Here is a 15,983-nt window from a genome sequence, read left to right as displayed (position 1 = left end):
ACCTACCTAAAGATTGTTGCAGACTATGCACACCCCTTCATGGCAATGGTATTCGCTGATGGCAGTGGCTTCTTTCATCAGGATAATGCGCCCTGCCACACTGCAAAAAAAAGTCAAGTCATTTTTATTTGTATAGCGCTTTTCACAACACACATTGTTTCAAAGCAGCTTTACAGAAAATCATGCATTAACAGAAAATTTAACTGTAATATCTATAAAGTCTTAGAGTCATCATTGTGTAGTTTGATTAAATATGATTGTAAATTGTGTAGAAAATTAAATAATTAAATAATAATATGTAAGGGGGTTCGGTGGAAAGGAGGAGGCAAGAACCGGCTTAATAATATAAATAATAATTTAATAAACAACTTAAACAAACACACAACCAAAAACCACACAGTACAGCTGCCTGCAATTCTCTCTCTCTCTCAAACTGTCGTCCCCGGCCGCCTTTATCCCTCGCGTGCCCCATCAGGCTGATTGGGGACCGGGTGTGTCTCATTCCAGCCTGGCCCCGCCCTCCTCGGCTCTACATAATAGTATTTAGAACCCCAGTTAGTTAGCCGAAGGCGTCTGTGGTAAGGAACACAAAACTCCATAAGATGATGGTTAATGGAGAAAAATAACCTTGGGAGAAACCAGGCTCACTGTGGGGGCCAGTTCCCCTCTGGCTAACCAGCATGAATATAATGCCAATATTAGTTATTTATGTGCAGTGCAAGTCATGTTTAAAATTAGTAAACTAAGTAAGTGTTAAGGGCCAGTGTTTAAACAAAGATTTTGTATGAACTGTAAGATTAATGACTAATGTCTTTGAAGTCAATCCTGGATTAACTGCAGAAGTTCACATAAATGCTTTGTCCTTTCTTAGTTGGCTGATGAAGGCTTTTGTTGGCAATTAATTGATTGTCTATGTATTCCATTTTAAGAGTGCAGTCCATCATTAGACCAAGGTGATGCAGGTAGAGATCAGTGTCGTGCATCGCAGTTCAACCGGTAGGTAATTTCAGTGAGGTCTATCCTAAATCCAAGGTTCAGGCAGTGGCATATGAAGTATCCCATGTCTTATGGTTGGATATGGCATAAGTTCATCCTCTGAAGTAAATTGTAATAGACTGAAGTGATGTCTGGCTGGCACCGGCTCCATTTAGTCATCATCACTCAGCGACACATAGCAGTGCAGTCCAACCCCAAGCAGGAATGGAGCTGGATCTGGCCGGCACTGGTAACCTCAGGTTATGAATCTCAAGGTTGAGACAGGGAAGCAAATAGAATAATATCAGCGTAGATGCCATTCAATTTATTGCAGTTATAGAGTTATAGATTATGATAAATGTTTCTGGTCCCTTCAGACCTAACTAAAGCAGCCTAATTGTGAGTTGATGGATAAATTATTTGTATGCCTGGCTAAATAGATGAGTCTTTAGTCTAGACTTAAATTGAGTGTGTCTGTGTCCCGAACATGGTTAGGGAGACTATTCCATAGTTTAGAAACCAAATATGAAAAGGATCTTCCTCCTTTTGTGGACTTTGATATTCTAGGAACTATTAACAAGCCAGAATTTTGCAATTGTAATGAATGTGATGGAATATAGTGTGGTAGAAGGTCAATTAAGTAATGTGGCGCTAGACTATTCAAAGCTTTGTACGAAGTTAACAGAATTTTAAAATTAATACGAAATTTAACAGGTAGCCAATGTAACAATGATAAAATGGGGCTAATATGATCATATTTCTTGGTTCTAGTCAGCAATCTGGCTGCTGCATTTTGAGCCAATTGAAGTTTATTTATTAAACTTGCAGGAGATCCTCCCAGTAATGCATTACAATAATCTAGTCTTGAGGTCATGAATGCATTAATTAGTTTTTCGGCTTCAGCAACAGAGAGCATGTGTCGTAACATAGCAATATTTCTTAGGTGAAAGAATGCTGTTCTACAAACATTGGAAATTTGATTTTCAAAGGACAGATTGGTATCAAATATAACACCTATGTTCTTTGTTGTAGAAGATGGTGCAACAGTACATCCATCGAGAGTCAAATTATATTTTAGCTGCTTATTTTTAGAGGTTTTTGGTCCAATAATTAGTACCTCTGTTTTGTCAGAATTGAGTAGAAGGAAATTTCTGGCCATCCAATCTTTGATTTCACTGATTCACTCTGCTAATTTGGAGAACTGTGAAATTTCATTGGGTTTCAAAGAAATATGAAGTTGGGTATCTTCGGCATAACAGTGGAAACTTATTCAACGATTCCTGATAATATCTCCCAGGGGAAGCATATATAAGGAGAAAAGCAGGTGCCCTAAAACTAATCCCTGTGGCACTCTATACTTAAATTTTCTTTGATTTGACAATTCCTCGTTTACACAGACAAATTGGTAGCAGTCTGCTAAATAAGACCTAAACCATGCTAAAGCAAGTCCACAAATGCCAACATAATTCTCCAACCTATTCAAGAGTATGCCATGATCTAAGGTGTCTAAGGCAGTACTAAGATCTAAAAGCACTAGAAGAGAAATGCAGCCACGATCAGATGATAAGAGCAAGTCATTTGTAACTCTGATAAGTGGAGTCTCTGTATTGTGTTGGGGCCTAAATCCTGACTGAAATTGTTCATATATACTATTTCTCTGTAGAAATGAACATATTTGGGAGGATACTACATTTTCTAGAATTTTAAAGTTTCTTGGGACATACGCTAAGGATAGCGAGGAGTTAATAATATTAAGAGTTTCTGAGATTACAGGGAATACCTCTTTTAAGAGTTTAGTTGGAATTGGATCTAACATACATGTTGTAGCTTTTGATGTTTTGATAAGTTTTGTTAGCTCTTCATGACTTATGACAGCGAAGGATTAAAATTTGCTCGTGAGGAAAATTATGAGACACTGTTTTCAGGAACATGACAAAGAGTTCAAGATGTTGACTTGACCTCCAAATTCCCCAGATCTCAATCCGAATGAGCATCTATGGGATGTGCTGGACCAACAAGTCCGGCCCATTTAGGCCCCACCTCACAACTTACAGGACTTAAAGGATCTGCTGCTAACAACTTAGTGCCAGATAACACAGGACACCTTCAGAGGTCTTGTGGAGTCAGAGCTGTTTTGGCGGCATGATGGGGACCTACACGATATTAGGCAGGTGGTTTTAATGTTGTGGCTGATTGGTGTAGGCAGTTTGATAATGTTTTTTTATCCTTAGTAAACAACTTGTTAATCATACCTAACTGATGTATTTTAGTTTATGTAAACCAGTGATGAAGTGTTTATGAGATCATTATTTCTGCTTAATTAATGTGTTTATTAATGTTTTAGGAACACTTACTATTAAATCAATTAACGCTTAATAAAGGTTGTAATAAAGCACTGACTAATTGCTAGCTAAGCATTCTGCGGGACCTAATCTAAAGTGAGAGTTATATATGCCTAATTAAACATTCATTAACATGATTCAACAGTAACTATGGTCAGACCCGGGGGCTGACCCGCTAAAAACACCACATTGTGTATTTGATTACAGAAAGCAACACGCTCATTTAATGTGAAGCGCACAGCACATTAAAGCCTATTTATTCAATTAAATTGCAGCCTGTTATGATGCAATAATCAAGTGTTTGTTGTCTTCCTGAAGGGGGTGCTTCCTGGTCTGAATCCTGAAAGCTGAATTCTTTGTTGACCAGTATTCAAATCTTAGGACGTTTTTGTCATACTGCAGACATTTGTATACTAAATACTGTGCTTGTATCTTTTTACTTCAAGGATTGGTACTTGAGATACAAATCTGCCCCTGTAATATCTGGAAAATTATTAAATGAAATACCCTATTCAGTAACCACAAATGACTGCGGCCCAGTGCTGAGAACAGTAACATGTGACAACAGCGCTTGTTCACTTCAGCAGCAGTCTGCATGACAATACTAAGGAAATTTACACTAATGAAGTTTAATAGGCACATAATTAGCAAAATATTGTTTAAATTCAATAATATAATGTTACATGCTATTTCCTGTTTCTGTTCTTTTATTATTATTATTTCATCACTGTCATGTGACCGTCTTGCGATTTTGGTGACATGCTGGCTGTTTCCAGAGTACACGAGCAGACTGTAGCGATGAAATTTTGACTTTCTTTCTGAAATCTGATTAAATGTAATGAAATATTTATAGTAGGTCCACTTATGAAGCTGAATTAAACAGTAATTTTTAATTCAATTTCCGAGTAATAATAAGAACAAGTCTGCTTATAAAGCGTTATAGGATGGAACATGCTAAAGTTGTGTTTGAGCAATCTGAGGATCTCTGGATGTTTCCTCTGTCACTATTATTCCTGTATCTTTGTGTTGTGTCTGTTTTGAGCCTTTGTGATTGAGATGCTGTGGAAACGGTTATTTCATGGCCAAGTTTTCAGATAATGGATCATTAATAAATGTTTAATTAGGCATAAATAGTTCTCACTTTAGATTAGGTCACGAAAATGCTTAGCTAGCAATTAGTCAATGCTTTATTATGACATTTATTAAGTAATAATGGCTTTAATAGTAAGTGTTCCTAAAACAGTAACGAATACATTATGTTTAAATGTATATCCAATTAATTACATATATAATTTCTTTATTAACTATGAATTTGTGCCTTTTTCATGTTCTCATAAACACTTCTTTACCACTGGTTTGCGTCAACTAAAATACATCAGTTAGGTATGATTAGCAAATAAACAACAACAAAAAAAAAAACATTATCAAACGCCCCATAAATGAACTAATTAAAGAATAATAAATAATTTGCTAAAGTGAATATAAATGAATAACAAACTATTTGTACATAGCTTATTACTGTATTGATAATGTAGGAAAAATAATTTATAAATGATCAATTGATTATTGACTAATGCTTTACAAATACTTAATAACCGTGTACTTATTATAAAGTGTTACCCAAATTATAGTTTTCAGCAGGTAATCTGTAGTGGGATACATTTTTAAAGTATCCCTCCCAACCCTGTGTATGGGTAACACATTACAGTAATGTTCCCTATTTTAAGGGTTTATTAAGGGATTCATTAATGACTAATAATTAATTTACAAATGCATTATAAATCATTGATATACAGTTATAACATAATGAATAAAAAGACAGACTGTCATGCAATACTTGCCAAATAGTGTCCCATTTTTCCTCACATGTTATAATTGCTTAATAACACTTATTTAACATTAGGAACCAAGGAAAATTTACCTTTATGTAAAGTGGACACATAAAGCATTTATTAAAGAGTTTTCAACATTAGAAACTTGTACATAAAGTTCAGTATGGTTTAATGGTTATCAGGCTTTATTATATAATATATGCTGTGAATGAGCATGAAGATCTGAAAAGTGTTTTTGCAGAGGACTTTAGATAACTAGAACTAGTTAAGTTGGGACAGAACGCTGAGTAGCACCATTCTTTTGACATCAGCGTGACAAGTCAAGTGAGTCAAGACATTACAGTAATGAATATAAACAAAAAATTACATAATCCCTTCCTTTAAGATCACTATAATAGAATGTTTTTGCTGCATTGTGACATAAATCATGAATTAAGGCATTTGATGTACCTAACTAATACTAGTATGAAATATAGCCGCAAGTGGCAATCATCGGGGTCCAAGCACATATGGCCAGGACATGGCCAAAATAACTAAATTGGACACAATAGATCCTGTGGATGCTGTGGACACCGCTGATTTGTGTAAAATGTCTTCCAAAAGATTTTTATCACAGTTACGAAATTAGAATTTTATTAGAATGACAAAAGAAGATGATGAAGATGGAAAAAGAAGAAGAATAGATTTTGGATTGCTAGACATCAGCACATTAAAAGAGCAAAAAGCTAATTCAAAAAGGATTTTCAAGGATTTTTAGTCTTGGCGCTCCATCTAGTGGACAAAATTGGTTATACATCCTTGATTTACCGTGCATAAATGAGATTTTGGATTGTTGGACAATTAAATCAGGAAAAACTGAACTTGAGGCTCTTCATTTGTTGGATAGCTGTTGCTATTTTTACTGCACTGATATTATGTTACAAGAGCAAGAACTCTGATTTAATTGAATGTATTTAATTTCTTAATTAGCTGCTCCATCTAGTGTACAAAATCAGTAGTACATCCTTCATCTGTCAATTACAGTTGAAATAAATAATATTTTTATTTGCTGTTGACAAGAGGAAATTGATGAAATTTAGCACATGTGCTCAGACTATCCTGGTGTCTATATTATATATTATATAAGTTTTGACCTTGTGCACACAAATATAGGCATAGTAGTAGTTACAGTTCAAACCCAAAGATTTAATTGGCTTATATCTTCGAAGCAATTTGACAAATCAAAAATCCAAAAAACTTTTGTCAGGACGGTCCCTAGATGATACGTGCAAAATGTTTAGCAAATCAAACATTTTTAGGGGTGGAAATAAAATTGGAGATATATGTTTTGTTCGACTTGACTCAGGGTATCAGAGGAAATACGAATTTTGATTCTAGCCCTTATAGATAAGAAGTTATTAGCAAAAATGTGAATTATCTTATTATAGCGACAACTTGTGGATGATTTCCCCCAAATTTGGTATGCAGCCTAATTTTGGCAACCTGTAAGTGCACCGTAAATTTCGTAACAATCGGCTATTCACAACGAAGTAATTAGCTGCTGAAATTTGATTGGCTGCTGGCGACCATTTTTGTTGATTTGTCGAATCATTTTTGTAAGGATATGTTAGCACGTGTCCCAAAGATGATGTATGTTCATTTTCAAATTTTTCACTCAAGCGGTTGCGGAGTTATAAGGAATGTATTAGCTGTAGTCCCCCTATTGGGTAGGGACCATCCTGCCATGTTTGGTGTCTCTAGGACTTACGGTTTTTGCTGCCCATACGCATATAGGGCAGAAAAAGAAGAAGAAGAAGAAAAAGAAGAAGAAGAAAACAAATACATATACAATATGGTTCCAGCACCTTTGGTGCTTGGACCCCTAATAACTGCATTTATAAAGCATTTATAACATGTAAGTTAAAATATGTATTCATGTTGTTTGAACTGCATATAAGTGATTTATAATGCATTTGTAAATGATCTGAGTTATTATTGAAACCCTTTATAAACCCTTAACAATGGAAACATTAATGTAAAGTGTTACCAATGTATGTTATATTATTATTGATAAACCACATTACACCACAAAGTAGACAAAGCTGAAGTAGCCATGTAACAATCATACCCATTACACAGAGTAAAGACATGATATTCTAATTGGAAAAATAACTTGGTCTGGACCATATCTTTGTAGAGACCTTCTTATAGCACTCTTACAACTGTGAGTCATTCTAATGGGAAATCAATGTTTTATGTAAAGTGTTCTTACTTCTAGAGATCAATATAAAATCTCTCTCTCATGATATATTACAGAATTGAATTACTACATGTTGACCCTGGATGATTGAACTGAGAGATCTAATGCTCTTGATTTAGTAATGTGGTTATACTGAATATACAAACATGTTGCAAATTGAACGTGACATTTTGAATGCAGCAATAACATTTGGATAGAGGTGTTTTTTTTTTTTTTTTTTGTAACTTAGCATTGCAAAATTTATATTGCAGTTGTGTTTGTTCACAATACTACTTTATCTCATGATGTGTGTGCACGATAGGCTAAAGAGAAGTATGATAAATCTCTGGATGAGCTGTCGAAGTGCACACCGCAGTACATGGAGAGTATGGAGCAGGTGTTTGATCAGTGCCAGCAACACGAGGTCAAGCGTCTGACGTTCCTCAAAGAGGTTCTTCTGGACATCAAAAGACACCTCAACCTTACCGAGAACCAAAAGTCAGTGTAAACACAACAGCCGGTCTGCCTTTACTGCTCAGCGCTTACTCATTTACATAAAATGAAGAAGACTTCAGTTTTTGGTTCTTCAAATGGTCATTCTTGATTAAAATGGTCATTAAAAACAAAAATTGGGGGGTCTAGAACTAAACTTGAGAACCAACCCATACCAATAGGAAAGACACAGATGAGATCTTTGAGAACAATGTCTCAAACTGTGCTCAGATATACAAAGAAAATGTCAACTGAAAGTCAGAGATTTCAATATGAACTCAAATTCATCCAAAACCAAATCTATACTAGATACATTAAATCTCTGTATTCTTACTGTAAATCACGACAGTTGTCTCATTTGATTATATTTTATTTCTCCTTTTTGGAGAAACATCTGAGACAAAGTTGATACTTAAATGAGATCTCAATTAAGTCTCCAGGGCTATGAACCAGCAACCTCTGAGCAGTGCATTTATCTGGGTTATGATGTACAGATGTAGACAGTATGTAACTGATAGTGTTTCTGTGTTTGTGTTTTTTATGTTCTAGCTATGCTGCAGTGTACCGTGAGTTTGAACGCACCATTCTGGCTGCAAACACACAAGAGGATCTGAAGTGGTTTAGTAATAATCACGGCCCAGACATGCACATGAACTGGCCACAGTTTGAGGTACACACCATTTCATTAACAGTTACCATTAGATATTTTCTAACAGTTTTATGCCCTTTAAGTTGCCAGGTTTAGTTCAGATGATCAAGGCTAATTCTTTCCTCATATTACTTATTACAGTCTTGCTATCATAGAAATTACACAAAACAATCATTCAATTAGAATCACAAAGAGACAACAAGTGGTGTTTCTCTTTAAGTGGTTTTGTATTTTGGCTTCAAATTCCTATCTTTAATATAACATTTGTGAAAAATCTCCTTTAAAATATTATCAGACATTTGTAATAGTTGCTTGGTAAATAATTTATGAATAACAGTTTCTGTCGATCAAAATAATGGTTTGATAATTTAGTAAATTTTTGTTGTTTCACATACTGTGTTACATAATTGTTTTACTGTTAAAATTATTGCTGAAAATATAAAATTTAAATACAAATATGTAGTGGAAAATGCCTTTTTGATTTTACTTTAAAAAAAAAAAACAGACTGTTCACACTGTGAATTCGACAACAGTAGGTCGAAAGTTTGCTGCTGAAATCAGTCTGTGCTTACCGAAATTTGAACCACTGCACCCAGTGGCTGAAGCTGGAAGTGTTGTTGACAGTATCTGTGTGAAATGTCCACATGGGGGTGCCAAAAGCGAGTTGTATTTTTAGTTTAAATTATGTAGTACAGTCAACAGGAATGCATATGTTATTAACCATACACCCTATCCCAAACCCCAACCCTAAACCTAACTGTCAGTGGAATAAAATGCTATTTTAGAGTGAAAATGCAACCTCCAAACCATGCCCATCTTTGTTTATGTGAACATGATTACTTCCTGGTTTCCATGGGACCAGAACCTCTGAGTGTCTCTGAGGCTGCTTGTGAAACATGTTATCAGTAACACCACAGGGAAAGGTGAATACATTTAAACGAATGCAAGAATTTCTTATGGGGGATGCCACTTGTCATTAATTCAGCAGAATGGGGCAGATTTCTGGGTACATAAATATTTGGAAGCTGCATGTCGATTTCCTGTGTGATCATGTTGCAATAAACATCAAGTTCCTATTGTGACAATTTCAAATGTACCAGCTATAAGTCAAGCTTATTTGTTATGGTGCAGAAAACACACTTTTCTTTCTCGTGAATGTGTCTCTGTCAGGAATATAATCCAGAAGCCACCAATGCTGTAGCCAAGAGAGAGAAGAAGAAGCCAGATGGAGTTGCTCCTGCGACTCCCAGCACAGAACATGGAGGTCAACCGGGTGACCGCGGCAGGTCAGACATCATTTCTGCTTTCACACTGGTTTCTGATGTCCTCTATTGTACTTTCTGCTATATTGATTTTCAATATAAGATGCAGAAGAATGATTTCTGTCCTTATCTGCCTTCTCTATACTCTTTAAATTGTTTTCAGTGGTTCTTTGAAGCACCTTAAGTTCAGGCAAACAGCATCCTTCTTGGATGAATAGGGTCCTTGATTTGTTACAAGGTTCTTTGGAGATTAAACAAGTTATCTATGCGACAGTGTACAGTATATTGGTTCCACTGTAGGTATCATTAGGACTGGGACATATAACTCTTGATATTTATTTATTTGCTCTGAAATAGCTTAAAAGGGTGTTATGTTTAAGTTTTTCATACCATCATTTTAACCAAATATTATAGCAAGTAGAATCTAAATGTTTAATGTAAGAACAAAAATTAAGGCATGTAGTTATACAGTGCAATTTAATATGTGGATACAAGGAACAATTATATTTAATCATTTTCATTTATATGCACCATTATAATAGTAATAAAAAGAAATATTTACCTACCAGTACATATATTTTTTACCTAAACATTTCAATACAAAAAAAATACAAAACGCAAATTTCCATGAACATTTTTAGTGAATTTGTTTAGTGCAAATGAATCATAGAATCAGTGTTAATTGAAACTTATAATTTGGAACTGAATCAATGAAAGGATTTGAACTTAACAATGCTAACGCCTCTCTAACAGCTCTAAATCAGAGATGCTATTGAAACATCTCTGTCTTGACAATCTCATACTCAAGTCATAAAAAAAAAAAAAAAAAAAAAAAAAAAAGAAGGATTGCGAACTAGTCTACTGATACTCTCCTAAGGACAGGGATTTTCAAACTGGGGTCTGGGGACCCCCATGGGGGCACAAAATTGGGTGCTAGGGGGACGGCAGAAAATTTCAAAATATAAAATGTTTGACCTTATTACTTAATTTATGTTTCATTTTGCTTTCTAAAGACTGGTTGGAAATAATGAAAATTATTTTAGTGTATTGACAGCCTTAGTCCATTTTAACCACAAGAAATAAAAATAAATCTGCATGTAGGTTTGTGGTAAAAAAAGATATTTCTTGAACCTTTAGCTGTCACCTTTAGTTTGCTTACCGGAGATTGTAAGGCCATATTCTCAGTAAAGCTGCTTTTGAACGATATTTATTGTGAAAGGGCAATACAAATACAGTTGAATTTAATTGAAAATGTTTCTCTTCAGGTTTTTTTACAAACATTAGCAAAAATAAGATTATAAGGTCATAAATATATATATTTTACAATTTATAAATATAACAAATATTTTTTGGGATAATATTTTTCAGAAAATATTTTCATAATTTCTTTTGGCTTTTTTTTTTCTTGGAACAATGACAATATAAAAGGCAGTTCATTTTGCTAACATGTTATCTTTATAATAGTACACTTATAATTTTTCTCACATAGTAAAATTGGGTTTTTAAACATGAAAGTTGCCTGTATATTTTAGGAAGGTGTCCCTCAGCGAAAAGTAAACAACAACAACAACAACAACAAAACCCTGCTTTAGATTCAAAATTCATTGTAATTATATCCTGAGTTTTCCACCAGAAAGACTCAGAATAAATGGAAATAGCATAAATACAGCGATAGAATAGTTTCCTTAGGCATAAGAACCGTCCTAAAATTCAGCGCTCAAATTCTAGCTCGAACCGTCCGATACTACCGGAAGATGATGACTGCAGGGAAGAGAAGCTTACCCCCTACAGCAGGACGGGACCTAAACCTTTGGTGATGGGGTGGAGGGGGGAGAAAACAGAGGTTTAACAAAGTGATGAAAGACAGCTGTGTGGAGCTTACAAAGCTGAAGCTAAATTATGATTTGATAAGATGCCTGAGTTGAATGAATGACATAAGCTTACTATGAATCTTCATGATAGAATTATCGCGTAACCCTCCTGTTATGTTCGGGTCATTTCTGACCAGTTTAAGAGTTCAAAACATTGAAAAACTAGACTTAATCTTAAGTTTGGTCAAAATGCTTTTGGGTTATCCCCAACATTGACAAAATGAATATGTTTAAAAAAAAGTTTTTAGGTTTTTATAATATTTGTTTATATTTATCGAATGTCAACGTTTTTGCCTACACCTATTATGTTCAGGTCAAATCTGACCCGGAGGTAAATACTGCTGGTTTTCAATGCAGCTGTGAAGTTTCTCTTGAGTCAAGAGTGTCACAAGATCTCTCTCTCTCTCTCTCTCTCTCTCCTAAAGAGATAATAAACATTATGTTTACTTTTACTTTATCAAAATCAGCAAAGATTTCACCCAAAAAAAAAATTTGAATAAAAATATGAAGGCGATAATTTTAAGTGACCATTTTTCAAGGTCTTTTACTTCCAGAAGTACAGAAACTTTCACTGGGAGGCAGCAGACATCTAATACATTGCATACAACAGGGTTTCAGCAAAATATTTATCATGTTGATGATGTAGAGGCTTTAGAAAATTGTGTATGAAATATGATACGCACAGCTTTATAGGGTTAATATTTGCAGATTTTGAACACAGACCTGCACATACTGCCAAAACTGTGTAGCACACACACACACACACTCTCACGCACGCACACACACACACACACACACACACACACACACACACACTTAGTTATATGTAGTTGTTCAACTGCACAATGTTGATTTTACAGTGCTGACAATGTATTTGCTGTACAATAATATATGTTCTTTTTTTGCAATATTCCTTTAGTTGTAATATTGCAGAATATAAACCATGATTGTTTTTCTTTCAGACTAATTTAATTTGTAAATAATATGAGTATCAGCTTATTTTAAGTACTGTAAATCCTTACGGTAAAGCTAAAGATTTACTGTATATCTATTGTACATGTGTAGTACCACAACCCACAAATAGGTGGCGCTCTTTCCAGTTAAAATGCTACTATAGAAGCCTTTATTCAGTGTGAAAACATGTAGGTAAACCTATGCCAATTTTCATTCATATATGTGTCATTTTTTACCCCAACATCTCAGGTGTCATTATTTTTAAACATAACAGAAGGGTTTAGCTTCCATTTCTACCAGAAATACTTGGAATAAATGGAAATAGTATGAATAAAGTGATAGGATCATTTCCTTTGGTGTAAGCCTCGTCCTACTGTTCAGTGCTCAGATTCTCACTCAAACCGTCAGATCCTTCCAGAAAACAAAGATGGCAGGGGAGAGAAGCTTACGTCAAAAAGGAAATTAGAACCTAGTTTAAAACTTATACCACCAAAAGAAGTATGTAAAAGAAGTGAGTATGTAAAAGATGACGAATACAACAAAATACAAATCAATCATATAATTACAAGTATTAATAGTTCAGATTTTAACCTGTGATACAGACTCTTACACTGACATGTTGATAAATAGAAAACATATTTTCAAGTGTGGAACATAGAAAAAGACACCCCTGTTTTAATATTTGAGCAGCAATACTGCATTCTGTGCGGTTATTTGTTAATAACCTCTAGATATCAGTGGACATACAGCAACAAAATGATACTTCTCCTTTAAGAAAGGGAGAAAAGCGATTGTTCACATCTGAAGCAATCAGTGCAAGAGTCCGTGATTTAAATATGCAATCTGCATGAATATCAGAAAACAAGAAGGATCAGCTGGTTAAATCCCAAAGATGCAGAGAAACAGCAGTGATAACACTACATAAGGAAAACAGCCATATGAACTTATAAAACTAATGAAACACAAGCCTCAAAAATAATGTATTGACATAACTGAGAGATTATAACCAGACCATGTACACTGAAAGTACTTAAGGTTAAATCAATGTGCATGAATACTGAATCTAAGTGCCCGATGCAGGAATATAATCGGCATGCAAACCTGAACTTTGCTTACCCACGTGGCGCGGATGCCGCAATCTGGTGGAACACACAATCTTTTTCCACACCTAGCATGAAGATCGTTGTGAACTGACTACTCTTGTAAAAGTGAAACATTACAGCTTGAAAAACAAAATATTGAATTTTTAAAAAAGCGAAGCGATGGTTTTCTAAAGGAAAGGTTCTCCTATGGCTGTAAACTGAACTTGAACTGAAATTTAACTGAATCTAACTTGAGCCTTTATTTTTAAGAATCTACAATAGACGGAGGAACTGGTTGTTGTTTCATGTTCATGCTAACACTATGTGTCCTGTGTGTTTGTGTAGTGTGAGCAGCTATGACAAGAACCAGGTGTACTCCACAGAATGGTCTGATGATGAGCAGCCCACTGGATGTTCGGGGAACGAGACCAATGGGGGTGGGAACTCTTTCGAGGATGACTCAAGCTGCAAAGGAGGCGTGCGAGTGCGAGCGCTGTATGACTATGAAGGGCAAGAGCAGGATGAGCTCACCTTCAAAGCAGGTAAAAATCACAATGTCATCATCGATATTATTAAGAAAAACTGGAACAAAAATTACTTTTTACTAGCATTAATGTTTTGCAATAAATTACCACAGTGACTGTCAAAGAGGTTGTCAACCCTTAAAACTTTATCTAAATCATTATAGATCAACTGACCTTTTCAACCTGGTCTTATTGAAACACGTTTCTATACTTACATTTTTGCAAAATGTCTTACGTGCTATTTGTACGTATCGTGGCAGCGCGGCAGCTTAACTGATAGAGCGTGCACATGCAATGCAAAGGACCAGGGTACAAGACCTGAAGAGCACACGAGTCAACACGTGAGCTGAAAGTGTCATAGAAGCACCACGGAATGACATGGTTGCTTCAGCAATTGTGTTTTTAATCTTACATTTGCTTTTCTGACATTATCGGTTAGGTTCAAGTTGAAGGTTTAGGTTGGATAGGTCGATTTTGTTGATTTAAAACTCGATGGACCTTAAAACTCGCATCTGTATGGGAGAACCTTTAAAAAGCACCTATTATGGTTTTTCAAATATTACCTGTGTGTGATATACAGGTGCATCTCAATAAATTAGAATGTCGTGGAAAAGTTCATTTATTTCAGTAATTCAACTCAAATTGTGAAACTCGTGTATTAAATAAATTCAATGCGCACAGACTGAAGTAGTTTAAGTCTTTGGTTCTTTCAATTGTGATGATTTTGGCTCACATTTAACAAAAACCCACCAATTCACTATCTCAAAAAATTAGAATACATCATAAGACCAATAAAAAAAACATTTTTAGTGAATTGTTGGCCTTCTGGAAAGTATGTTCATTTACTGTATATGTACTCAATACTTGGTAGGGGCTCCTTTTGCTTTAATTACTGCCTCAATTCGGCGTGGCATGGAGGTGATCAGTTTGTGGCACTGCTGAGGTGGTATGGAAGCCCAGGTTTCTTTGACAGTGGCCTTCAGCTCATCTGCATTTTTTGGTCTCTTGTTTCTCATTTTCCTCTTGACAATACCCCATAGATTCTCTAAGGGGTTCAGGTCTGGTGAGTTTGCCGGCCAGTCAAGCACACCAACACCATGGTCATTTAACCAACTTTTGGTGCTTTTGGCAGTGTGGGCAGGTGCCAAATCCTGCTGGAAAATGAAATCAGCATCTTTAAAAAGCTGGTCAGCAGAAGGAAGCATGAAGTGCTCCAAAATTTGTTGGTAAACGGGTGCAGTGACTTGGTTTTCAAAAAACACAATGGACCAACACCAGCAGATGACATTGCACCCCAAATCATCACAGACTGTGGAAACTTAATACTGGACTTCAAGCAACTTGGGCTATGAGCTTCTCCACCCTTCCTCCAGACTCTAGGACCATGGTTTCCAAATGAAATACAAAACTTGCTCTCATCTGAAAAGAGGACTTTGGAACACTGGGCAACAGTCCAGTTCTTCTTCTCCTTAGCCCAGGTAAGATGCCTCTGACGTTGTCTGTGGTTCAGGAGTGGCTTAACAAGAGGAATACAACAACTGCAGCCAAATTCCTTGACATGTCTGTGTGTGGTGGCTCTTGATGCCTTGACCCCAGCCTCAGTCCATTCCTTGTGAAGTTCACCCAAATTCTTGAATCGATTTTGCTTGACAATCCTCATAAGGCTGCGGTTCTCTCGGTTGGTTGTGCATCTTTTTCTTCCACACTTTTTCCTTCCACTCAACTTTCTGTTAACATGCTTGGATACAGCACTCTGTGAACAGCCAGCTTCTTTGGTAATGA

At 35.7% G+C, this 15,983-nt stretch overlaps 1 protein-coding gene across 3 annotated transcripts in view; it reads left to right on the top strand.

The window, feature by feature from the left end:
• LOC127419788 (protein kinase C and casein kinase substrate in neurons protein 1-like) overlaps positions 1-15,983 on the top strand; it is a 90,325-nt gene that overhangs the window by 71,283 nt on the left and 3,059 nt on the right. For all 3 annotated transcript variants that reach the window (XM_051661521.1, XM_051661519.1, XM_051661520.1), the window contains 4 exons: positions 7,690-7,865; positions 8,409-8,529; positions 9,679-9,794; positions 14,023-14,219. In XM_051661521.1, the coding sequence (XP_051517481.1) occupies positions 7,690-7,865; positions 8,409-8,529; positions 9,679-9,794; positions 14,023-14,219 (610 nt within the window). The remainder of the gene's footprint in view (positions 1-7,689; positions 7,866-8,408; positions 8,530-9,678; positions 9,795-14,022; positions 14,220-15,983) is intronic.

The sequence above is a fragment of the Myxocyprinus asiaticus genome, chromosome 29, assembly GCF_019703515.2.
Source record: "Myxocyprinus asiaticus isolate MX2 ecotype Aquarium Trade chromosome 29, UBuf_Myxa_2, whole genome shotgun sequence".
NCBI lineage: Eukaryota > Metazoa > Chordata > Actinopteri > Cypriniformes > Catostomidae > Myxocyprinus > Myxocyprinus asiaticus.
Note: the sequence above shows the minus strand (reverse complement) of the source record. Positions and strands in the feature narration are given on the sequence as shown.